Source organism: Panthera tigris, chromosome D1 (assembly GCF_018350195.1).
Source record: "Panthera tigris isolate Pti1 chromosome D1, P.tigris_Pti1_mat1.1, whole genome shotgun sequence".
NCBI lineage: Eukaryota > Metazoa > Chordata > Mammalia > Carnivora > Felidae > Panthera > Panthera tigris.
Genome location: NC_056669.1, coordinates 98,557,873 through 98,583,084, shown reverse-complemented (window position 1 = coordinate 98,583,084; position 25,212 = coordinate 98,557,873). Strand labels below are relative to the sequence as shown.

Genomic DNA, 25,212 nt, shown 5'->3' with positions numbered 1-25,212 from the left:
ACTCCTTGAAATGACAAGAAACGATTACAGACGTTGAGTCATAATGTTTTTAATTGTGGAGACTGTTGTCAATTGAGCTCTTTCCACGTGGGCAGTTCTGTGGCACCTGCTCAGAAAAGCAGCAGCGATTTCTCTTTAAAACTGATGAATGATTCTCTCAGGTGACCCTGGGCATGCCCTTTTTTTGGCTCGTTGCACACGGCTAGCCTATGTTGTCTATGGTTTGGGAGGCAGAGCCATCGCGCGAATCCCCTAATTCCTAGCTGCGCCAGATTCTGAGGTCAAGTCACCCCTTCCAACGTGCCCTTTCAATTACCGGCCAGATTAACACTACATTTCCCAGACACCCTGCAGGCTCCTTTCATTGCTCCCTCCCCTTCCGGTTTTATATCCAGGCCCCGCCCATTGCGCGCGCCGACCAATAGCGCACCCACCTCTCGCTCCTGGGTTAAACAGGACGAGGGCGGTAACGTTCCTGGAGCAGTAGGGGGAGTGAGGGGCGCGTCCTGCGGCCCGGGTTTTGTCTTTTGAATCGGAGTAGCAGATTCGCTCTGGCCGTGGAGGACGGAGCTAATTCGGTTAAGAGTCAGGACTTGGGGAGAGAGGCCCGCCACCAGTCAGAAGCAGGCCTTCAGAAAGAAAGTATTAATCTCTCGCCGCAGTTCCTGTCCAGTCCGATCTTCGGTCTTCTCCTTTCAGAACATGAATCTGCTGCCGGAACTGGAGAGTCCAGTGACTCGGCAGGAGAAGATGGCTACCGTGTGGGATGAAGCTGAGGTGCGCGTTGGGAGGGTTGGGGCTCCCGGAGCTGGGGCCGGCGGGAAGACGCCCTTGGCGGGAGGGTAGGAAGTGGCTGGCGGAGTCAAGATCTAGCCTGGTCCTGGGGTCAGGGCCGCTTGGGATGTGGGCCAGGGTCTCGACTCCTTCATTCTGGTTTTCTGGGCTGGGAAGCTGAAGCTGTGAGTGGGCTCGGAGGACGCGGAATCCTTGCCCTGAGTTTAAAAAAAAAAAAACACATTTTTTTTTTTTTAACAGCAAGATGGAATCGGGGAGGAGGTGCTCAAGATGTCCACAGAAGAGATTATCCAGCGCACACGGCTGCTGGACAGTGAGATCAAGGTGGGCTCACAGCCCCAGGGGCAGCGAGGCCCCCGCAGGGCAGACCCTAGAGATCCCAGCAGCTTCTTTCACTTTGTTCTCGGCCTTGCCAGGAGGACTTCGGGCCCGCGGATCAAGAAAGAAGAACTAAGCCTTAGAAGGGACTCGAAGAGGGTCAGGGTGGTGGGAGGGCAGGTCAGACAGGAGGAATCATCAGAATGCTCTTTCCAACGAGGTCTTTATTCCTCTTGAGAATCTTTCTCTTAGGAAGTCCCCAGTTTACAGATGAGGAAACAGGTTTCTGTTGTGGTGAAGTACCCAGCCCTTAATTAGCAGCAAAAGCTAAAACCTGTATTTGCTTGATTCAGGGCCCTGCTCTTTTTCCTCTGCTACAACTGCCTCAGGAAGTTTCCACACTGGCCTGTTTTGACCTCTGCTGGATGTGGACACAGTCAGGTTCACCTTTCAGAGAGCCTTAGAGCTGACTGAATGGGTGCGGGAGGTCCCCTTGGGCAGCCTGGGCTTCACCAGTTACAGGGTTCTAGGGATAAGCTGAGCCACAGCTGAACATTTTGCTTCCACTTGCCCTCATCCCAGATCATGAAGAGTGAAGTATTGCGAGTGACCCACGAACTCCAGGCCATGAAGGACAAGATCAAAGAGAACAGTGAGAAAATCAAAGTGAACAAGACCCTGCCGTACCTTGTCTCCAACGTCATCGAGGTGTGTGTGTATGTGGAGGGGAAGAGAAAGGGTTAGCGGGGTTTGGAGGCAGGCAGCCTGCGATGGTGCCGTTGGAGAAAAAGTGGGTGAAAGTTTTGAGGCCTAACTTGCATGTTAGAGCTGTACCTCGTGAGGCCTCCTCCCTAGTGTGCACTTCCGGGGCTCTACACACACACACACAAACACACACACGCGCGCGCGCGCGTGTGTGTGTGTATATATGATATATATATGATATATGTATGATATATATATGATATATATAATATATGATATATATATGATATATATATAACCTGAAAAGGCCTCAGAAGCCTCACATGTATCCTCTTTACTAGGGGGTAGAGAGCTGTGTGCAGAGAAGCAGAACCTAAACAGATCTAACCAGTCCCCTGGCTTATCAGCCACACCTTTGCTGGGCTTGCGGCTAGTCTCAGGAGTGGGGTGGATTGTCTTGGCCCCAGAAGCACTGGGCTTTGGGGAGTTCAAGGGCTGAGCAGGGCCTCTTGACCTGAGTTTTTTCCCTTCCTAGCTTCTAGATGTTGATCCCAATGACCAAGAGGAGGATGGTGCCAATATTGACCTGGATTCCCAGAGGAAGGGTAAATGTGCAGTGATCAAAACCTCTACCCGACAGGTGAGGCCAGCTCAATGCTAGGAGAACTGAGGAGGGTGAGGAGTGGATATGGGACAGGACTAGGGAGTGTTCTTGAGGGCAGTAACAGACTGCACCTGGAATTTTTCATACAGACATACTTCCTGCCTGTGATTGGGTTGGTGGATGCTGAAAAGCTAAAGCCTGGAGACTTGGTGGTGAGTGGTGTCCCTGAGCCCAGGCAGGGCTTTTCCAGTGAGGTTTCTCCCACTGGCTAGCTGAGCCTCTGCCCCAGGCCCAGTTCAGTGTTGGCCCTAAATCTCAGCAGAACAGCCCAGAGAGTCCGAGCTTTATCTGCCTGCTCTTCGGTTCTTGTCTTTCCTAGTCCTGTTTTTTCTTTTCACTCTACAGACACCTATCACCCAGCCAGTTAGTTAGGCCCTGAGCTGGGACAAATCTGAAGGCTTTGTGCTCTGTCCCTAGGGTGTGAACAAAGACTCCTATCTGATCCTGGAGACCCTGCCTACAGAGTATGACTCACGGGTGAAAGCCATGGAGGTGGATGAGAGGCCCACAGAACAATACAGTGACATTGGGGGCCTGGACAAGCAGATTCAGGAGGTGAGGGAGGCACCGGCTGCCACTAGTAGCCTCGCCAGCCTTTTGTTTTTCTGATTCATTGATCAGAGCACTTAGTGCCAGTGTGCCTCCTATCTTCCATCCTACGGTGGTAAGAGGGTGGGTGCCCTATGACACTTTAGGAGGCTGAGGTCCAGAGAGATTAAATGACTTGTCGAGGGCCACAGGAAGGTTAGGGCCAGAGCCAGGACTGGAACTCAGGCTCCTGGTTCTTGTCCCAGTGCCTTTCTACCATATCCTGCTATTTCTGGAGCGACCATAGCCAGCCCTGGTGGGAGTGAGCATTCTGCATCTATTTTTTTAAGTTAATTTATATATATATAAAAACTTGAACTCACAAACCATGAGATCATGACCTGATCTCAAGAGTTGGCCACTGAACTGAGCCACCCAGGCACCCTGATTCTGCATCCTTTTGATGCAGGGAAGAAGAGAGCAATGTCTCTGAATAGGAGGAGTAGGAGGGTTGCAGGTTGGGGTTGAAGTCATTAAGTGTTAGGCTCGGAGCCCTCAGGGCTTCACTCTCCTCACCCAGGACTTCTTCCTGGCAGCTGGTGGAGGCCATTGTCCTGCCAATGAACCACAAGGAGAAGTTTGAGAACTTGGGGATCCAGCCTCCAAAAGGGGTGTTGATGTATGGACCTCCAGGTACGGGGAAGACCCTGCTGGCCCGGGCCTGTGCTGCACAGACCAAGGTGAGTGCTTTGGGAGGGATGAGGAAGAAAGGGGCAGAAGCTAAAGCGTTACCAAAGGGACTCAAGAGGGACCTCTCTTGGTGCCTTTGGCCTGATATGGATCACCGTGCCGCCTCATCAGGCTACCTTCCTGAAGCTGGCTGGCCCACAGCTGGTGCAGATGTTCATTGGGGATGGTGCCAAGCTGGTCCGCGATGCCTTTGCCCTGGCTAAGGAGAAAGCTCCATCCATTATCTTCATTGATGAGCTGGATGCCATCGGCACTAAGCGGTAGGGGGATGCTGAGTGCCTCCAAGGAGATTGTTCTAAATCCTGTTTCCCCTGCTGTCCCATTCTTCCCCTGGAGCAGTGGCAGCTCTCCTCTCGTGGTTTTGCTTCCTGAATTCTCTTCTAACTGGCTTCCCTGCTGCTTTTCTCCTGACCATCTATTCTCCTCACGGCTTCCAGCATGGTCCTTTCATACCTGCTTGCTTCACTCCCATGTACCCCATCCCTCACACAAACATCCTACTTAAAATCCTCCATGGGCCCTGCATTGCTCCTTGGGATAAATGCTGGACTTAACCAGTCCCCTGTGTGGCTGTCCCTGCTCCTCTCCACCTCATCCTGGACCTGCCTCCGCCCCCACCTCTTCACAGCATCCTTCGGGTTTATAGGCCTGCTCCAGCTCTGTGCTGAGAGAGATTTTGCACTTACTGTTCCCTCTGTGGAATGTACTTTTCCCCTGGTGTGTTTTCAGCCTGAGGGATACTTCCTCAAGGATGGCTGCCTGGGTTTTCCCTTATGCTCCAAGTCTGGATCCCATATTTCTGAGCTATAAGCCCAGTTTGCAGTGGCACATTCATTGGTGCATAGCCCAGGCAGTGGCTAGTTTTGCTCACTGTTTTATTCTCAGCCTGGCTGATCCTAGGAGCCTCTCCAGTGTCTGACACCTTCCTTATACCAGTCCTGGGCTGGGGGCCCCCAGTTGAGTGAGACCTTTCTCTGTCCTGGATGGTTGGGTTAGGCTTCCAGTGGGTGGAGGAAGGGAAGGCTCTCCTCGAGTTGTGGCCTCACCAGTGTCTCGGGCCTCTTGTGTGCCCCAGCTTTGACAGTGAGAAGGCTGGAGACCGGGAGGTACAGAGGACAATGTTGGAGCTTTTGAACCAACTGGACGGGTTCCAGCCCAACACTCAAGTAAAGGTGGGTATTGTCATCATGGATGGAAGAAAACAGGGTTTAGAGGGCAGGGGACCTTCGCAGTCACATAGCTAGTGCAGCTAGAGTTAGAATTGAGATTTAACACACTTGATGTGTGATCTGGACCCTGGGCTATCTCTCTGCCTGTCATGGCCTTGAGTGTTGTCTGTCTGTCTGGGAGCCCCATCTTCCTCAGTTCAAGTTGATGCTTCTTCTCTTGCTTAGGTAATTGCAGCCACCAACAGGGTGGACATCTTGGACCCCGCACTTCTCCGCTCAGGCCGTCTGGACCGAAAGATTGAATTCCCGATGCCCAACGAGGAGGCCCGGGCCAGAATCATGCAGATCCACTCCCGCAAGATGAACGTCAGGTGAGCAAGGGCATGAGCAAGGTGCTGAGACCTGAGGGGAACAACAGCGGTCTCTGTGGCCTTCGTACACTGTGCCCAGGTCTCTACCCGCCCCTTCTCCCCTCCCTGTTCACACACAACTATTCCACATGCTGGCTTCCATTTCTCCCTGGAAGCCTGAGATAGAATCTTGCTGGGGTCCAGGCCCTGATTCTGGGTGCTCTGCTCCTTACAGTCACCCTGCCTCCTCCTCCCCCATGATCTGAAGGTGCACAGGCTTGAGGCCCTCCCGTTTCCTTGACTCTCCTGCCCCAGCAGACGAGCACAGCTTAGAATAGCTTGAGCACAGCACAGAGTAGCTCAAGGGAATTCAGCCAGGGGCCAGATGGACTTGGATTTAGATCTGTGTGACCTCTAGTAGGTGCTACAATCTGTCTAAGCCTGAGTTTTCCTCTCTCGTACTTGGGGGTAATGGCACTGCCATTCACTTCCTGCCATTCATTTCCTGGCACCTGAGACTGAAAAATACTGTGCTGATGCAGGGCTGATGCTACCGGAAAGAGAGGGAGATGACCATCCTTTGTCTCTACAACCTCTTGCTCCCCTGCCGCAGGCTGAATCAGTCCCTGGAATCTCAGGGACTGAGAAATCTCAGATTTCTAGAAAGCTAGACCCCCAGAAATAACCTGGTCTCTGCTTTGACCTACCCTCTTTCCTCCTGTATCTTGTACTGAGAGGAGAACAAGGCATATTGGGGAAGGGACTTGTCGACGTCACCAGGCGAGTGGGCCTTGCTGCCTGATGGGGAGTGTGGGAGGACATCTCCCACCCCTCGCCATAAGTAACTCAGTCCTGTGGAATCTCTCCTCCACCCCCACACCCAGTCCTGACGTGAACTATGAGGAGCTGGCCCGCTGTACGGATGACTTCAATGGGGCCCAGTGCAAGGCCGTGTGTGTGGAGGCGGTGAGTGCTGGGGTGCGGGAGTGGGTTACTTTGAGCCTTCTTGCCCCCTTCCCTGAACAGGATGGGGCGTTTGACTGGTGGAGACCGCTGCGGGGAAGAGGCTCAGAGGGCTGAGGCCTCTCAGAGCCGGGCCAGGGGTGTGGGAAGGCACCCTTAGAGCCTGTGTGTCCTGGGTGCAGGGCATGATCGCGCTGCGCAGGGGCGCCACAGAGCTCACCCATGAGGACTACATGGAGGGCATCCTGGAAGTGCAGGCCAAGAAGAAAGCCAACCTGCAGTACTACGCCTAGGGGGATGCCTGCGCACCTGCTCCCTGGTCTCACGCTCGTTACAGTTCATAATAAAGGAAGGCTTCAGGTCCCGGGCACCTGTCTGTTTTCCCTTCCCGGGCTCTGGGTGGAACGGTGGAGCGTGTGCTCGAGGCTCCTTCCCCACGTGCTGCTGCCTGGAAACCCGAGACCGCCGTGGGCCTCACACCAGTTGTGAGGCAAGGCCCTCCGGGAAGGATAGCCTCGTGCTACACCTGCTGCGTGGGGTCTTCTGGCCCCCCCACCCCCCACCGTGTCCCTCCAGATCCTGTTCCCATTCCCTGGCCCCTGTCAGCTCTAGAGGTTGGTGCCTTGCAGCTCCAGGACAAAGGTCCTGACAGAAGCCAGCCTTTCCCCTTTTACATTTTTTACATTTTGGTGCTCTCATCCCTACTCCCAGGTAAAGCCAGGCTCTAGGTGTTTCTCCTTGAAAGTCCTCCCCTGCTTCCTGGCCCCTGAGCCTCCTGTTCCTCCACATGTTCCCATTAGCTCTTTTGGCCCATTTTTCTCTTGCTGAAAAATGAACCTTGAGCAAGAGCAGTGAGAGTCCTTCTAGGCCTAACCTCTGGTTCTGGTGTGTTCTCCCCCAGTCCTCAGTTCTGCCGTCAGCCCCACTCCCCATCAGGCCCCTGTCCTGTTTCCTTTAGGATCTCGTTGGTCCTCTCCTGTTCACTCACCTTCCAGCTCCCCCACATCGTAGCTGGCCTGGTGTGGTTCGCTGAGGGCTTGTTCTGGGTCCCGTGCCGAGCAGGTCTTGTGCATGGTTTGATGCAGTTATCTTAGCATCCACCAATGGGATAGTCTCCTTTCATAGATGTGTTTACACACCTGGGCCAGGGTTGCTCTTAGGTGGTAGCATAGCTGGGATTGGAACCCAGCACAGCAAAGCCCTTCTTTCCGCTCTGCTCTTAGCAGTTTTGCTGGGCCCCAGAATGCCTTTCCGAATAAGAGCCCCTCGGAACTCTTGTCAGCTCTTGCCCTCTAGCAAAAGCCCCTACATGCACCTTTTCCCTGTACTCTCCCCTGGTGGGGGTTGGGGGAGGCCTACCACAGTGGGCTACTGACTGAGCTGGCCTATCTGAAGGGCTTGGCTTCCTGCTAGCTTCCTCACCCTGGCATCCCAAGGCTTCCACACTGCCTTCTAGAGTGCTGATGCTCCCGGTGGCAATCCCCTTGACTTCTGCCTCCGGCCTGAGGTGCTCCCAGTACAGCCTCTGAGAGCTTCTGGTTTCTGTCCCCTGTCCTGGATTTGGCCACTTGGCTTCTGCACTCTCTGTCCCTTCTAGCCAGTCACGGCATTCACCCTGTGGCACTGTATTGAACCCACAGGAACCCCCTCCCACCCCACCTGCTTCTTCATCTATAAATGAGGCCCAGCTGCCTCTCTGGGCAGGCTGAGTGCAGTGATTGAATGTGCACCTGCCACCCGCAGGTAGGAGCCCCAGTGCTGCCGAGGAGAGGACGGGGGCTGGTCAAACAGCTCTGGATTCGCTTCCAGGCCTGGGCTCCCCACACCCTGGATGTGTCACAGCCAGGTGGGGCAGCTCCCTTTTTGCTGACAGAGCTACTGGGTCAGAGCCAGGCACTCCCGGCTGAGGTTGCCACGAATTTGGGCTTCCCAGCCCCCGTACTGGACTCCACGATGGCACAGGCACCACTGCTCTCAGCCAACGGGCTACTGGAGGTTGTCCCGCTTGGTGTGGAGAGGAGAGGGGACTCCCCTCTTCTGCTTTCTTGGGCTAGCACTGAGGGGAAGGAACACCCCCTGGTGCCTGATGCTGTCCTTACATTCAGACATTCAGAGGAAGTGAGGATGTGTGGTTTAGAGTAAGGACCGCCTAGTTTTTCTTTTCTAATTTCATGGAAGCAAAGCTGGAGGTGACCGTGTGGATGGACCTCCCTTTAGTTAATTTGCTCAAGGAACAGGCCAGGGAAAAGCCCCTAGCTCTGTAAAACGAGGACAACCACCCTTGGGGATGACGTTGGCTACAATGGCATACTGCCAGGCTTATAGTGTCGGGATGAAAAGCTAACGAGCCAGGGATAGCATGAGAGGCTATACCCTGTTCTAAGAAGCACTGCAGAGTAATAGTTCAGAGATGAACATGAAGCAGAAGAGCTGAAGGTGGGGGGGAAGGGGATAAGATGCTGAGCTGGGACTCACACAGCCACCAACCTGGCTGGAGCAAGGGACTCCTGGGAAAGCCCTGCTTGACCATGGACTCTGGTGTGCAGAGGAGAGACAACCAGTTTGTATATAATTATTTATTTGCATCTTATCTATAGAATAAGTATTTACAGATAGAAACAGAACCACAGCAAAACTGCTGTAAAACCATTCGGACCCTCTTGACGGCTGCTTCTCAGAACATCCACGGTTGAGCAGCAGGGCTGAGCCCGGCTGTGGAGTGGGCCAGCTGAGTACCTGGGTGTCAGCCAAGGGAAATAGCTGGGGATTATGGCTTCAGCATTCTCCCAGAGCACATTCCTGAGTGCTGACAACGCGGAGCCCTCACCACCCCTAACTCCCCCTCAGCCTACGTGGGACAGGAAAAAGGGGCCTGGAGCCGGGGGGCAGCCGTGGCACCCTCTTCCTGCCCCCAGGATCTCTGCCTGGATCCTGTGCTGGCGTGAGCATCCCTGAGCTGGCCTCAGAGGCCTCTCTGGCCCAGGGCTGCTCCCTGCCCCGCAGGCTGCTGTTTGGCAGCTGGAGGTGGCAAAAGCCGCCGGCACTGCCAGGGAGCGTTCACCGGGGGGAACGGGAGCCGGCCTAGGACTGGCAGCCACGAGGAAAAGGTCTTGGAAAGCATCTGCCAGGCTCCATCCTGGGCTGGGTAGGGCTGTCAGTGCTGAGTGGGGTGAGGGGCGACACAAGCACCTGCCTCTCCTTTCTTTGGCCTTAGAGCTGGCAAAAGAAGGGCCGGGACAATGGACACGGCAGAGAGAAGGTGCCCCAGCCTCAGCCCCTCGGCTGCCCAGGGCTTGGTGCCCGAGCAGAGGTCAGGGACCCCAAGGCCCCAGAAGGAGACAGCTTTGGGCCCCCTGAGCTCCCTGGGGAGCAGCCTCTCACTCCCCCTGCAGTCTTGTGGGGAGAGGCCTCCACCTGGGACCAGTGCTGCTCGTCCTCACTGCCCTTTGTGAGAAGTGCAGGGTGACAGGGTGGTCAGGAGAGAAGACCACGGCGTGGCTGGGGGCCGGCGCGGGCATCGGGCCCTGGGCCCAGCCCATGATCACAGTGTCGGTCTCACACATAACTGGTCACACGTGTACACACACGCACGCATGCACACACACACACACACACACACACACACACCATCCTCTCATCTGGTCAGAGGTGTGCTCTCTCAGGCACTCGCCCTCTGCCTCACACACGGTCACAGAGTGAATCTGAGTCTCTTATTGCAGTGTGGGGGGCATCAGGGACCGTCAATCCACGAAAAGCGAGAACAGCACCATCACCACGATGCCTGTGCAGAGCAGCAGCACTTGCTGCAGGGAGCGCCTGTGGGGAGAGGGGGGCGGCTCAGGGGGGGGGCGGCCACTGGCTGACGGGTGGCGGAGCCCAGAAGCCCTTCCTCCTCGAGCTCCCATGAACCCTGTGAGTGGCGGTGGGGAGGGTCACTCACCACGGGTCATCTTCCTCCAAGAGGTCCGGCAGCACGTTCACCAGGGCGATATAGAGAAAGCCACCAGAGGTGAAGGGCAGGATCCAGGCCACGGTCTCCTCTGCAGTGGGAGAAGTCCCGACTGGCTAGGAGCCCAGGGGAGCCACGTGCACCGCACCCACTCCCACAGGGTAGACCGGGCAGATCCTGGCCTGCACACTGGGGCGGGGCAGCTGTGCCCTCTGGCTGGGGCCCCTCCACTGACCGCCACCTGCCACCCCCACCCACCATGCCCGTACCTACTCCCTTGGGGGACTGCGTACAGATGGCGAAGCAGGCGCCCAGCAGGCCCCCCAGTGCCGTCGAGAGCTGCAGCTTGGCTGCGCTCCATCGGTCAAAGCCGGCCCGGAGCAGGATGGCAAAGTCGCCCACCTGAGGGGAGGTCCAGATGATCACTCTGGGCCCCAGGGGTCAGGTACGGACATGCACACCGAGCCCCCTGCACCGGCCTTGCTGCTGGGCCCCCCGCCAAGCCCACGTCCCCTAGGCTGGGACCCCAGTCCCCAGGAGGCTGGAGCACAGCTGAGATGGAAGCTGCAGCCTGGTGGACTGAGAGCTCCAGGCCTCCGGAGCCCAGCCCCCAAGGCTGCTACTGCTGGGCTTCCTACCCCCACCCCCTCTCTGAAGCCCCACGTCCCCACTGCCGCCATGGAGAGCCTCTGGCACACACCTCATGGGGGATCTCGTGCAGAAGGATGGCCATGGTGGTCAGGAGCCCAATCTGCAGGGAAGGAGTCTGTGGGGTTCTGGGCCGAGGGCCAGGCACCCACTTGTCCACTCATTCTACAAATATTTACTCTGCTGAGTGCTCTGGCCGGACACCATTTGGCTACTAGAAATACAGCAGTGAATACAACACACAAGGAACCTGCCTTCACGAAGCAGGAGGCAAGGACTGAATGAACACACAAAGAACTGCATGATTACAGTGATAAGTACTGCAGGAGAAGAGATGGTCTGGGTGTCATAGACACAAGTGACAGGGGCCTAATTTAGATGAGGGGTCAGCAAAGGCCTCTTTGAGAAAGTGCATTTAAGTCGAAGCCTGAAGGATAAGGAGCCAGTGTTTCAAAGAGTGGGAGGAAGAACATTCCAGGCAGACGGGGTAGTGTGAGGTGGAGGCCATGAGCGGGGAAAGAGCTCGGCCAGTTCAAGAGTAGGCAGACCACTAATGTCAGAGCTCAGAGGACAGAGTGCGGAGGTGGGTGAGAAGCATCTAGAAGCAGGCAGGGCCCAAGCCTAGCAGCCTGGCAGAGGTATGTGATCCCAAAAAGGAGTGTTTGGCTTGGGACAGAAGGCGGCCTCATGCAGGAGCCCTTGGGGCTTAGATGGGGGTGTGGATGGTGGAGGGAGTGGGAAGGACAGAAACTGGAAGCTTATTTTGGAGGCAGAACCACCTGGTCTACATAGGCACCATCATTCCCCCCAGAAATGCCTGGGTCCCCGCTGTCGCAGCCGCCACTCACCTTCTTGCTCACAAGGAAGCTGGCAGCTACAGCCAGCCCATGAGTGAAGTTGTCTATGGTGTTGGCCAGCAGGTTGAGATAGCCACTGACCTGCATGAGGGGAGAGGAAGCCAGGCTGACCCGAGTGGGCAGGGCTCAGATGGGCCTGCCACTTGTGGGGAGGAACAGCTGCAGGGAGAGGGGACCCTGAGCGGGCCACTCACTTTGATGGTCCGGACCACGGCGCTCACGCCGGGCTCTGCAGCCGGCTGGGCCAGATAGCGGCCTCCATTGAGCGCGGCAGCAGCGGCAGGGTCTTTGCTGGGGGCCTAGGGCCAGGAGAAGGAGGGAGAGGTGACATTAGATGCTCCCCCACTTGGCCAGGGTAGACGCAGGAAAGGAGCAAGAGATGGAGAAACAGAGGCAGGGAGACCCTGGCCCCTTTTGTCTAGCTAGACTTCTCTGCTGCTCAATAAGCCGCGTGTACCCAGACCCAACTGATCCTCTGCCTCCCACACGGCTGCTGCCATCAGTCTATGATAACAAGCCACAGCAGGGCCAATGTCGTCACTCCCCAGATCTTCCCAGTTGGCCCAGCCTCCCAGAGCCCCCAGGGAATGGCCAAGAGACCCACTTTTCAGAGTTCAATTCAGAACCTGGGCCTGCAGGCCCTCAACCACCACAGAATAGAGGCCAGCTTGTCCGGACCCTGGGATGTGGAGCTCACCTGGCTGGTCCCCTCCTTATCCTTGCTGTCCAGGAACATCTTCTCCAATGCCAGAAAGGTCAGGAAGCCAGCAATGACCCACAGTCCCAGTTGCTGTTGCTGCTGCAGGCTCTGCCCCTCACCACCTGCAGGGGGCAGCACTGACAGGCCAGGCCAAGCCAGGGCCACAGAAGGGGGGCCATTTGGAATGGGATCTAGTCAGGGGCAGTGACAGGGGAAGGGGGACAGGAATGGCTGGTGGGAAAGCTGGGCCCCAGGGACTCCCACAGGGGCTAGGGGATTGGGGCCAGGACACGTTCCCTGCCAGACGCCCAGAACCCCTCTCCCAGTCATTCTGGCAGAGCAGGTAGGGCCTAGGCCAACCTTAGGCATGGGCACCAGCTCCCTCTGCCCTCCTGCCCAACTGCGGCCTCACTCACCAGGGCTGGCACTGCATGTGTAGGCCCACGCCTCAGGCAGCAGGTGGAGAAACACATTGCCCAAAAGTCCCCCCAAGGCAAAGCTGAGCAGCTGTTTCAGACGTCTGGCCCCAGCTACAAAAGAGATTCGGGGCCTGGGGCTGATCTACCAGAACCGCTGGCCCGACCTCTGCCCCACCCAGCTTACTGGGCGCTATGTTTTTCCAACCAGACTGCAAGCCTCCAGAAGGCTGGACTTGGCCTCCTGCCCTTCCTGGAGCACCGACCCCACCCCCCCCACCCCCACCCCCAGGCCCAGCACTGGCTGGGTGCTCAACAGGAAATACATCACGACCTGCTGGATGACTGTGGAGCACTAACTAGTGCTTCACAGTTAGGAGACTGGGCTTGGGAGTCCGAAAGGTCCCAGCTCCCCAACCCACAAGCTGGTGACCTTGGGCAGGTAACTTCTGGGATTCGTTTTCCCATCTGTAAACTGGGGATAATTATATCTGATAGGGATCTTGGGGCAATTAAATTGCAATACATATAGCAAGTGCTCTTCAAGTGGGAATTTTTCTTTTCACAGCCACAGTCACTCTTGGAAAAGTGGCAGAGATTTGGGGACTTTTGCAGACTTGCAGCATCCAGAGTTGGAAGTGCCCTAAGAAGTCTATGTCCAAACTCTTGGTTTATAGAGAAACAGGCCCAGAGGGCAGAGGCAGCTTGGTGATCGGGTGGAATCCCAGGAAAAGCTGCCGCTTCCAGGCTGTGTGACCTCAGCCTGATCAAAGGACCCCTCTGTGCCTGTGCTTCCCCATTTGTGAAATGGGGCTAATAATCCAAGTCCTCCCTATGCTGACTCACCGGGACACGGTAAGAGGGGCTGAGAGGATGCACGGGCACAGGCGTGACAGCAGGGCCCCACATCGGCCCCATTCACAGCTGCGGCACCAGCCGTCAGCCTGGCACAGGGCATAGATGTGCTCATAACCGTCTGCTGAATGAACAGCTCCTGAGCCTCGCAAGCGGCAGAAACCCTTGGAGCAGGCATTTCAAACAGATTCCAGGAGTCTGGTCCAGACCTAGTATGTTGCACTCCTGGGTGGGGCAGCAGGCACCTAGTTTTAGCAGCTACCCATCTAGTCTCTTTGGTTTTCATCACAACATGTCATTTGTGGACAGTATATGTACCTGTCACAAAAGGGCAGCTTCTGCCCATGCCACTGCCCTGCCTCCCAGATCCCCTCCCCAAAGGCAGGCTGGCTACCTGGGTAAGGCTGACCCAGAGGCCCTTGGTAGGAGGGTCTTTTGCACTATGAGCAGAGACTGAAGGGCAAGGCACCGCATCCCTGTAGCCGGCACAGGGCCCGTGAACACGCTGCCCTTTCCCCTGCACCAGGCAGCCTTCTAAGTGCTTTTACCAATATTAGCGCATTTCATCTTCACAGCAGTACCCATGAAGTACATACTAGGATTATGCCCATTCTTAAAAAACTATTTTTCAAGTTTATTTATTTTGAGAGAGAGACAGAATGAGCAGAGGAGGGGCAGAGACAGAAGGAGGGAGAGAATCCCAAGAAGGCTCCACACTGTCAGCACAGAGCCCGATGCAGGCTTGAACCCATGATCCATGAGATCATGACCTGAGCTGGAACCAAGAGTCGGATGCTTCACCGACTGAGCCACCCAGGTGCCCCGCATTATGCCCCTTTTTAAGGTCGGGAGCCTGAGCCTCAAGTAACTTGCCCGATGCCACCCAGTTGGAAAGTGGCAGAGCCAGGGGTTGAACCCAAGCAGCCTGGCACTCAAATTTCCAACCAGTGTCTATACTGTTTCTTGGTGAACGTCTGCTGACTTTGATTCTTTCGGAACAAAGGATGAACGAAGGAAAGAGCATGGCACACCCTGGTCTCACAGGACCGAGGTGAGAAGTTACATGTGTCCCCGCCCTCCACCTGAGACACAATGAAACCTGGGACGTGAGGCCCCACTCTACCAGGGAGAGCAGCGATGTTTTCCACGCTGCTGGCTGCCCTGGGCACCAGAGGAGGGTCACCTACCTTCTGAGCGCAGCGTAGTCCCCATCTCCAGGGGAATCACGAGCAGTGGGAAGACCCCACTGAGCCCCACCATGAGTGAGCCCAGGAGGGAGCAGATCCAGGTATCCAGCCTCTCCCCACTCAGCAGGGCCCCCCAGGATTCGCTTTCTTTGTTGTCTAGGCGACAGGCGGCGGCAGGCCCCCGGCTCCTCAGGGCCTGCTGGGAACCCCCAGCCCCTCCCAGGAGCTCTAGGACAAGAGCAGTGAAGAAGAGGAGCCTCTGGCCCGCCATGCCACAGCCAGGGCAGGGACATCCAGGCATGCCACGTGCTGAAAAACACAAAGGCCTCTTACGTGAGCTGCCACCCTTGGCCGCACACCTGCTTAGCAAACGTGGCATCTTAACCCTCCTCCCTACAAGTGGCCGTGGCATCCACTCTCCTGCTTGCCTTGCCCAGGGCTTCTGATCCCAGTGATGGGTTCACAGAGTAAAGGGGCTCTACTCTTCTACACCCCACTCCCAAGGACCACACATTGTTTCCTTCTGAGCCAGCTCCAGACTGTGTGTCAGCACGTCTGCCTGGGGCTAAACTTTCCCTAATGACGGGGTGAGGCGCTGGCTGGGCTCCCTTCAGCCACCGGCAGGCCCAGCCCAGTCGGGTGTCTCTAGCTGCCAGGGGAGGCCCCGCCGCCAGGACATGCCCCAGTGAGGACGCCCCAGGGGACTGAGGCTGGCACTGTCTAGCTTGATGGGTGACACTGGGAGGCGCAGGTGGGGAAAGCGAGCAGCTGAGCTAGGGCAGAACCATCAAGAGCTTCTCCCTAGGCAACGAGCCCACTGTCCCCAGGGCACAGAGACAGACAGGACATAGGGCTGAAGAGAAAGATCCTTCAGTTAGGAACTGCCTCACAGCTGTGCAGAGCACACGCTTCGGAGACCTGCCCTAAACTTTGTGCTCTGCAGCTATGGCTTTTTGAGTGTAGGCAAAGTCCCTGCAGCATCTGAGCCTCAGTTTCCTCCTCTGTAGGATAACAACTGCCTCCCGCACAGGCTGCGAAGGCCACGAGCTTGCTGATGCAGGTGAACTGTGCCCGGCAGGGAGGGGGCAGGGAGAGCCCTCCTTATATTGCAGGAGACCTGGGGCACCAGGCAGCAGGAAGGTTCCCAGCCTCTGGATCACAGGATGTGGATGTGAGTCAACTAAGAGAGAAGTTCAATCTGGAAACTCAGGCATGAGGTTTAAATGCGGTCTGCCCTGCCTCATCTGGCCGTGACCTTGAGCTGGCGATGTCCCTGCCTCAGTTTCCTCATCCCCTGATGGCGGTGGAAGGCTGGAAAAGATGCCCGCGTCCAGGACCTCCACAGGCCCTCACGAGAGACTGAGGAAACCCGCTGGGCTCCACGGGGTCCAAAGGCAGGACTGGGCCGGGCCGGACTTGAGGCCAAGGCAGGGCACGCAGAGGTGAGGGGACCACAGTCTGGGCAGAGGGGAAGCGGAGGACGGAGAGCCAGAGAGCAGAGGGAAAGGAGAAAGCAAGAGAAAGTCAGGAGTGAGAGAGCCAGAGACTGGGAGACGGACACGGAGGAGGAAAGCGAGGGAGCGATGGGCAGCGAGGGAGCGATGGGCAGCGACGTGCAGGGCGACAGGGGAGAAGAGAAGCCCTAGGAAGTTGAATTCCCGGGCTCTGCGCCAGAGGCCCGGGTCTGCCCGGGAGCGGCAGGGCCGGGGTCGGGGTGGGGGTGGGGGGATCGGCCGAGGCGTCCCGCCCGGGGCGCGGGCCCCGAGGGTCGGGCGGTCACTCACCGTGCGGCAGCGGCGGCGGCGGCGCTCCGGGCGGCCCCAGCCATCCAGCTGCGGCGCCGCGCCCCGCCCCGGGTCTGCCCCGCCCGGTCCGCCGCCCGGCCCCCAGCCCGGAGCCGCCCCCGGAGCGCGGCCACGTCACACGGGACCTGTCCGGAACCCGACGCGCGGCGCGCCGCAGGGTCGAGGGGAGCGGCGGTCGAAGCGCGCTTCCGCCTCGCGGCCGTGGGGGACCCGGGAGGCCCAGGCGCACTTCCGCCCGGGAGGATCGGGGGCGGAGGGGAGGGCCCGGCGGAAGTGGGAGCCCCAGGAGCGAGGCGCTCAGCCCCCGCTGGGCGGGGCGGAGAGGGCGGCCCCGCAGGGACCGCGAGCCGCTGGGTGGCTGGGCTTGCGGCTCTGGCCGCCGCTTCCTCTCTCGGGCCGCAGTGTCGCCCACGGCCGCACGAGGGCGCGCTCCGCTGCCAGCCCTCGCAGCCCGGAGCCCGGAGCCCGGCCGGGGTCGGGGTGGGTGCCTGGCTTGGGCGCTCCTGCTGTGAGTCAAACCGGCCTGGCTCCTCCATGAACAAGGGAAAGGGGAAGTGCCCGCCGCAGGGAGGGGCCTAGCCTCGGGAACCTCAGAAGAGGGAATTTTATTCTTACTCATCGAATTATTTTTATGCTTTGGTTTTTCACTGGGAACCTCAGGCCTTTGTCTCCAGGGCTTGTAACCCTTTGGGGTCCAATGCGTGGTGGCTTGACACTTGCTTGGAACCCCAAACCTGGGGTAGCTCCCTTTTGTGCTTGCCTCACCTGGAGGAAGGTAGGCCTAACCTCAGACTAGGGCAGCAAACAATAAAGAGCATTATTATATCTACGATTTACTGGACACTATTGCGTGCCATTCACTCCATCTGCATTATCTCACTGAATCCTCATTCTGCCCCACTGAGGTGGGTACTGTTAGCCCCGGGGTCACGCAGTGGCACAGATGGCAGAGCCAGGTTTCCCCCTGGGTGTCCCTGAGCCCAGAGCATGTGACAGCACCTCTCACTTCCAGGGAGGTGGGAGTCTGGCTCGGAGGTTCCACATTGCATCTTTTGCTGGGAATCAGCCAAGACTGTATAATATTCAGGATGGGGCACGTGGATACCCACTTGGGCAGAGATTGCGACAGGGTAGGGGTCTCCAAACCTCTGACCCTCATTCGTCACCCATGGTAGTTCCCTTCAACTGTCCTGTGTTGCTCTCACCTACTGGGGGCTCTGAGGGCACATGACTCACATACTGCACCTGATGCCTGTTGACCACACTCCAGTGTGTGCCTTTCTTGGACCTCCAGCTCCTTCCAGGTGGGATCAGCTTTCCTCTGAAAGCCCCGTGTCTGTCTCACCACACCAAGCCCATAGGCGAGTTCTGAAGTGAAAGCCTTGGGTTGGTTTTTTTGCAAAGGGAGGAAGACGCTCAGGGATGCTGCTCTGGGATGTCAAAGATGCACCCGCCCCCCCATATGCAAATCACTTAATCATATGCAAAGCACTTCACAATATACAAATGATTTCACAATAAGACAGTCAAGTTAGCATTCCTGCCTCTGGGGGCTGAGGGCTGCTGGCCCCCAGCAAGAGGGTAAGGCAAGACCCAGCCAGAAACGTCACCTGGCTGCCTTCTCACTGTCCTTTCCTCTCACCTGGCCTGGAATTTCCACCATCAAACTCCCTAATGGAGTAAAGAAGCACACTGGGGGGCTCTAGAAGAGGACCATGAGCAGAGGGGACCAGGTGGAAAGACGGTGTGTGGACTGATGTGTGCTGTTAAAAGCAATGAATTAGATCTGCCAGGGGCTTCCAGGTGAGAAAAGAAAGATGCAGAAATATTTATTTAATACGATCTTCTCTTTTAAAATAATGACAAAAGGAACCCTGTCTAAATATATGTGATTATAGGCATCAGTATATAGAAGACTATGTATAATTGTGAAAAATAAAAAATATAGAAGATCAAACATTGAGTGATAACATGGATTCCATGGATGGGTGGGGAGGAAAAATATAAAAGGAAAATTTAAAAGCACGTCAAAACATGAATATGATCACATTTATGCAATTATGTACAAATGTATATACATGTGTACATAAAATCTCAACTTATTTATTGATTTATTTGATGACCTCATAGCTTTATGGTTAAGACAGCCAGATTCTTGTACCAGACTTCCTGGAGCAAATTACTTGACATCCTATGCCTCAGTTTCCGCATCTGTAAAGTGGATTACTGTGTCAGATTGTAAATGAGTGAATACACACAGAGCATTTAGAACTATGCCTGGCATACGACAAATTCTCTTTGAGGCTTAGGTATTATAATTATTTGCATGTGTGGATATATGGGTATAAAGAAAATGTTATAGCAATGAACAGATAACTTAAAGACACAAGGTGGGGACCATCCTCTGTCGTCTCCTTGCTGAGCTCAGATGACGGATGAGTGTTTTCCAACACATTTATCAATCGGTTTGGAGGCCACAGCGACCTCCTGAGTCGTGGCCCTGGGCAGAAAAATTTTAGCAGGGTGGATGGGCCTAGACAGTGCTCAGATCTGTGTGGCTGGGAGGCCTCTGACTGGGGGGCTGCAGACCCGTTTTTCTGACCTCACTGGGTCTGACTTTAACACGTCGTTCCTGACTTTGGTGTCTTTAGTGGGGGCCCTTTTCAACAACAAGGTCTCAGCCCTCTATTTCCAGAAGGGAGGACTGCCTCTGGGCCTGGGCCTGCTGACAAGGTGGGGGCTGCAAAACCATCAAGGTCTGCCATTGTCAATGTTCTGACAACCTCCCCTCCTCTGGCTGCACAGGGCTAGACACTCTAGGGTGGGGGTTGATGCACTTTTTTTTTTTTTTTTTTTTGCTTCCAGAGGCCTTCTCCTTTTCAGGGCTTTCTTTGGGTCCACAGGCTGGCAGCAACCTCTTGTAGAGAAGCTTCTGAGGCTCAGGGTGATGAGCTCCTTGCCCGTGAGTACAGCTGTGAAATGAGGCCTGTTACTCTTACAGCGGCTTCAGGCTCAGCCTCTCCCAACTGAATCTGCCCCTCAGGAACTCCTGACCTTAACCCTCTCTCAAGTCACCCTTCCTAGAGCAGCCTCAGCCCCCTAGTGAGTTTCTGGGGTGCTTTACCCCCCAGATCCTGAGCCCTGGCCAGATGAGGCACTAGCAGCTTCATAGCACAACCCTTCCTGGGCAGCCAAGCCTCACTTCTTTCTGTCTGGTCTCTCTGCCTTTATAACCCCCTTTGTAATCGCCATCCCACCCCCTGGCAGGCCTGGCATATTTCTCCCCTTCTGCCATTTCTGTTGATTGAAATTCAGCCCTTTTACAAGCCTTCCCTGAAGCCTTCTGGATCTGTCCAGGCTGAAGGCCCTCAGTGTTGTGTGTCTTAGGGTTTTTTTTTTAGCCCTGTCCCCTGCATGCACAGGCCTTTCCCCCCATTCCATATGGGCTTCTGGAAAGAAAGACAACCTCTTGCCTATACCCTGAATAAAAGTCAGTCTAAATGGCTTTAATGTCTCCCTTTCCCCTTCAGGAGCACAAATGCAGATACTTCTGCATTATGCACAGCCATCTGGGCCTTTGCAGGCCCTCCTTTACTTAATTTATGTGTTTATTGATATATTTGCTTACTTGTCACTCCCGCCCCCGTCCCATCTCCCTGTCTCCTTCTTGGGGGAACCTGAATTTTGTGATGATCAGGTTTTCAAGATCTTTCCTTTTCAAGTTTTTTTTTTTTTTTTAATGTTTATTTATTTATTTTGAAAGAAATTGTGCACGTGCAAGCAAGCAGGGAAGGGGCAGAGAGTAAATCCCAAGCAGGTTCCACACTCAATGCAGAGCCCCACAGAGGGCTCCATCTCAGACCATGAGCTCCTGACCTAAGCTGAAATCAAGAGGCAGATGCTTAACTGAGCCGCCCAGGTGCCTTTCTCTCTCTCTCTCTCTTTTTTTTTAAGCTTTTATTTTTAAGTAATCTCTACACCCAATGTGGAGCTCAAACTCACAACCCGAGATCACGAGTCACATGCTCCACCGACTGAGCCAGCCAGGCGGCCCTTGGCTCTTTTTAAAGCTAAGGAAAATAAAAGTTGTTCTAAAGTTTTCTTTTACTTTCTTGTAAAAGTGATTACAAGTGATTACAGTGATTCTTACAATTGTTTTCATATAGGCCCTGCATAATTATTACTAAGTTTACTTTAAGATATGTTGCATTTTTTTCAGATATTTTGAATAGGATATTTCCCATTACATTCTGAACGATTCGATGATAGCTGACAGGAAGGCAAATTATTTTTATGTATTCCTTTGATACCTGGTAAACCAACTATATATTTTTTATAGGTTCTCATAATTTCTCAGTATTACTCTTGAGTCTTTTGTCATCTCCTAATAACAAAAGTATTAGAAGGAAGGAACCAACATTGCTATTTGTAGAGATATGGTTTGCCTTGGTCTTGAACTTCACAGGAAGGGTATTTGTTTTCTGGGACTGGCTTTTGCACTCAACAGTATGGTGCTAAGATGCATTTATGCCATTATGTGAAACTGGTTCATTTGCTTGCTTAACTGCTGAACTGCCTTATCGCTGTGTGGATGTATCCACTGTAATTTATTTACCCGCTCTCTTTAGTGTTCACTTTGGTTACTCCCAGAGTTTTGCTATTAAGAACAGTGTATCTTTGAACGTTCCCGCCCAGGTCTCTTGGAGCACAAGCCAAGGTCTCTCTTGATTTGATGCCTGGGGGGTGGGGATCTGCTGCGTCTCCGCATTATAAGATAAGGCCAGATTGTCTTCTCCAGTGGTTACACAGAGTTGCTGGCTAGCGATGCACCGGAGATTGTGCGGCTCCACCTCTTCTCCAACACTGGGTGCTGTCAGGCTTAGTTTTTGCCCTTCCAGTGCTGTAAAATAGCATCCCACCGTGGTCGTCGCTGTTGTTCCTTCACTACCAATGAACTTGAGCATCTCTTAAGATGTTCACTTGAACACGTGTGCTTCCTCTTCTTTAAAATGCCTTTTCACGTCGTTTATCAATTTTTCTGCCGGATATTTTGTGTTTTTCTCCCCTATGGATTTGCAAGAGTTCTTTATGTATTCTTGATGCCTAACCTTTGCCAGTTGCACGTGGCGGGCGTCTGCTCCCGTTTGTGGCTTGCTTTTCACTTTCTCTAAGGTGTCTCCACTTCTCTCTTCCCTCCCACATCTGTGCCAGGGACGCCCATGGGCGTTGCTAGTGTGTGCGTGTGCACTTGTGCGTGTGTGTTGGGGGTGGGGGGGGGGGAGTGGGCTCGTGTCCCTCCGAACCCGGTGCAGACCGATCCCGCCTCTCCTCCTGCTTTCCGGCCTTTAGGGGACCCCGCTCCTCTTCCCTCGCAGCCTCTCTCCCAGCTTTGCCCAGGGGACCCCCGCTCGGCCTGGCTCGGCGGGCTGGAGGCAGGAGGCGCCCCCGCCCCCCGGGGTTATTGATCACTTCCGGCGCCTCATCTGGGGGCCGGGCCCCTCTCCGCTCGGCCGGGCAGCGCCCTGCTAGCTCGGCGCTCCCTGGGGGCGGGCGCCGGGGGAGGGGCCCTCGGGCCGGCCCTCCGGAGGCGGGGGCGGGGGCCCGGGCTGCGGCGGGGGCTGGGGTGGGGGGCGGAAGCTGCCCGAGCAGATAAGCGCCGAGGTCGGTCCTGCGGTGAGACAGTGCGGGACGCCGCCGCCTCCCCACTGCCTCCGCTGCGCCGTCCCCGCACCCTCTGTGCCCTACTCCCTCCAACCCTGGCTCGGCATCCTGGGCGGAGCCCCCCGGGGCCCGTGGGGGAGAGGCTCTGGCCTGCACCTTCTGTTCCCGGCCTCAGTTATCTCAGCTGGAAAACGGGGGTAGGAGGCTGCATTTACTCCGCGAGGCTGTTGGAGATGCAACAAATGCAGGCTGGTGAAAACCCTCTGCAGATCTGAGCCTTTTGTAAAGGATGGGGACCCTGATCCCTTCTCCTTGCCCCTGCTGTACCCGCCTGTCTCCCGGCTTCAATCTCGTTGCAGAGATGGGAAAGTGGGGGTCTCGCTTGCCTCAGAGCCAGGGAGCCAGAGGAGGATGGAACACTTTCCAGTGTCCTCAGCGTGGGGACAGAGCTAGGTTGTGTAGAGCCTGATGCTTTTACCATTTGAGGTCCTCGTTAAGAAAAAGACTACAAAATCACAAATATAAATTTGCAGAGGCCTCTGCCAGGGCCTTGGAAGGTGCTTAAACCAGAGAGAAGCTCAAGTCTGGTTTCTCTGTTTCCTTGCCTTGCCGGGAGGGCCCCTACAGGAACTTATAACACCCCTCTGCAAGAGACAGTCAGACACCTACCTGATTGCAGGGTGGGATGGCCGCAAACAATATGGCTGGGGAACTGCCTGGAGGAGTCCCTGCTGCAGCTGGCCCCAACCCCTTGCATGCCCAGGAAGCCATCCGCAAGCCCAACCCAAGAAGCAAGGGCAGTCAGGCATTTGGGGACTGCACCACAGCTGGGCAGGGCCATCCAGTCATGGTTCAACTCGCCACTCAGGGCCCCTGACCCTGCGGGTTGGTGGTGGCAGAGAACAGTTCCTAGGAGAAAGGAAGAGGAACCTCTCTGAGGCAGTATAAATGCATCTGACTTGTAGTTACACAGGATTGGGGTTCAAGCCCCTGCAGGGCTGTGTGATCTTCGGAAGACTCCTCCGCCTCAGATTTCTCATCTGTAAAATGGGAGTAATAGTACCAACCTGTCAGAACTGTTATGGGGCTTGAATGAGACCATGCACGAAGAGGGGCTGAGCTCTTGGCTTTTAGAAAGAAACTTCCCTTCTGTGAACTCTCCAGGCCAGGAGAGGCATTTTTCTCTCCATTTTAGGGTTAAGTCACTTAGCCAGGGGACGGTCTCTGTTGCTCTACACCAAGGTCTGGCACCAATGTCTTGGTTCTAACTAGCAGGGAACACGGCTCCCTTGAGGCTTTCTCCCTAGGGAGTTAAGTGCCACTGCTGGGTGTGAATTCCCAGGGCAGGGAGCCAAGGAGAGCCCCTGATTCAGCAGACTGCTCACCTTTCTGTTTTTATAACCTCTTTGCTCTCGTGGGCACTTGAGGCCGGAATGTGTCCAACTCTGACATCTTACAACCTGGACCAGGAGAAGCAAGAGACTGTGGTGATGGGGACAGGGCAGGGGAGCCGGGAATGGGCCAGGACCATGGGCCTGGGCAGCGGTGACACCCCAAAAGACCTGCTGCTTTGCCTCATTGTTTGCATAAGATTTCCACTGGGTTGGAGGACAGAACCAAGTTCTCACCTCAGAGCTGTTGCTTTTTGGCCAGCTGACCTTCCTCCCCGCTGAGCCTCAGTTGCCTCATATTTGAAACGGGGATAAGAATACCTGTGAGGATTCTGACCTGTTATGTATGTAAAGCGCCTAGTGAATGCCACCAGTTGTTAAAAAAAGTGGATGGGGCACCTGGGTGGCCCAGTGGGTTAAGCAACGGACTTTGGCTCCGGTCATGATCTCACAGTTCGTGAGTTCGAGCCCCGCAATGGGCTCCCCACTGGCAGTGCAGGGCCTGCTCAGGATTCTCGCGCTCGCTACCCCTCCCCTGCTCGTACTTTCTCTTTCTCTCAAAATAAATAACTAAATTTAAAAAACAAAACACAGTTGTGGCTGTCTGAGGATGAAAGCGAGGTGTCGTGCGAGGGCAGGAGGTGTGAACAGAAATGGGGAGTCCTGTCAGAGCAGGAGTTTGGGCCTTCAAAGTCTCATCTCACAGAGGGAGCCCCTTGGGGTAGGGCTGGGAACCTCAGCTCTAACACTCTCCCAGATCAGGACAGGTCAGAGCGAGGCCAAGGGCCCTGGGGGGTGGGGGTGCAGAGAAAAGCAGGGAATAGAAGTTCTCACCCCACCTCAGGCAGGTGAAAGGGAAAGGAGGGAGGAAATAGGTGCTTCTGGGAGGAGATGACAGTGTCAGAAGCCACTGTGTGATGCAGGCCCCACGATCACCCTGTGATCTCCTTTGTCTTTCTTTGCAAATTTTCTAGGTAGGCATTTTCCAAGTGGGGAAACTGAGGGTGGGAGTTACGGTCACACCCTGCATGCTCTTGGATCTGTCTGGCTCGGCAGCCTGGACTCCCAACAGTCACTGCCAATTTCTTATCTTATCTGCCTGACGAGGTCGTGAATGATCTTAGAGGCTCAGAAGGATCCTGGGCCCTGCCAGGCTCTTCTGTTAGCCTTGAGCTCCAGGCTGGTAGGTGTCCAGGAGACATCGTGAGCAGACCCAGGGGTGGGGCTGAGGAGAACTTGCTCGCAGTGAGAGAGAGACCCCTGGAGTCAGGGAGTGAGCACACTGTCTCAGGAGGGCTTCAAGTGGAGGCAGCCTGAGTCTCCACAATGCACCCCAATGGCACTGGAGGAGGGTCTGCTTGGTAGCTGGGTGCATGGCTCATAGAGGCCCCAAAACTAGCAAAATGTTTCTGAAATTCCTTATTTTATCTTAAAAATTCATACAGATTTGCATCTTCCTTTTTTAAAAATTTGTTTATTTATTTATTTTGAGAGAGAGAGA

The 25,212-nt window shown here is 55.3% G+C and overlaps 2 protein-coding genes across 8 annotated transcripts; one reads left to right on the top strand and one right to left on the bottom strand.

Moving 5' to 3' along the window:
• The first annotated feature begins 444 nt into the window (after positions 1-444).
• PSMC3 (proteasome 26S subunit, ATPase 3) lies at positions 445-6,610 on the top strand. Its single transcript, XM_007082149.3, has 12 exons — positions 445-777; positions 1,036-1,119; positions 1,696-1,821; positions 2,354-2,458; positions 2,572-2,634; positions 2,900-3,037; positions 3,607-3,750; positions 3,872-4,020; positions 4,836-4,932; positions 5,155-5,300; positions 6,164-6,245; positions 6,425-6,610. The coding sequence occupies exons 1-12, from the start codon at positions 703-705 to the stop codon at positions 6,533-6,535; spliced, it is 1,320 nt and encodes a 439-aa protein (XP_007082211.1). The 5' UTR covers positions 445-702; the 3' UTR covers positions 6,536-6,610.
• Positions 6,611-9,938: 3,328 nt separating this feature from the next.
• On the bottom strand, positions 9,939-24,065 carry SLC39A13 (solute carrier family 39 member 13). 7 transcript variants are annotated; one of them, XM_042957331.1, is made up of 10 exons: positions 22,990-24,062; positions 14,855-15,163; positions 12,813-12,926; positions 12,394-12,533; positions 11,891-11,995; positions 11,688-11,777; positions 10,892-10,942; positions 10,465-10,593; positions 10,183-10,282; positions 9,939-10,058 (listed from the first exon to the last, which is right to left on the bottom strand). In XM_042957331.1, the coding sequence occupies exons 1-9, from the start codon at positions 23,159-23,161 to the stop codon at positions 10,220-10,222; spliced, it is 1,173 nt and encodes a 390-aa protein (XP_042813265.1). In that variant the 5' UTR covers positions 23,162-24,062; the 3' UTR covers positions 9,939-10,058; positions 10,183-10,219. The 7 variants fall into 7 exon arrangements, with proteins under 7 accessions (XP_042813265.1, XP_042813267.1, XP_042813262.1 ...); XM_042957333.1 differs by having other exon boundaries at positions 12,394-12,518; positions 22,990-24,060; XM_042957328.1 differs by having other exon boundaries at positions 10,461-10,593; positions 22,990-24,056.
• Positions 24,066-25,212: the final 1,147 nt, after the last annotated feature.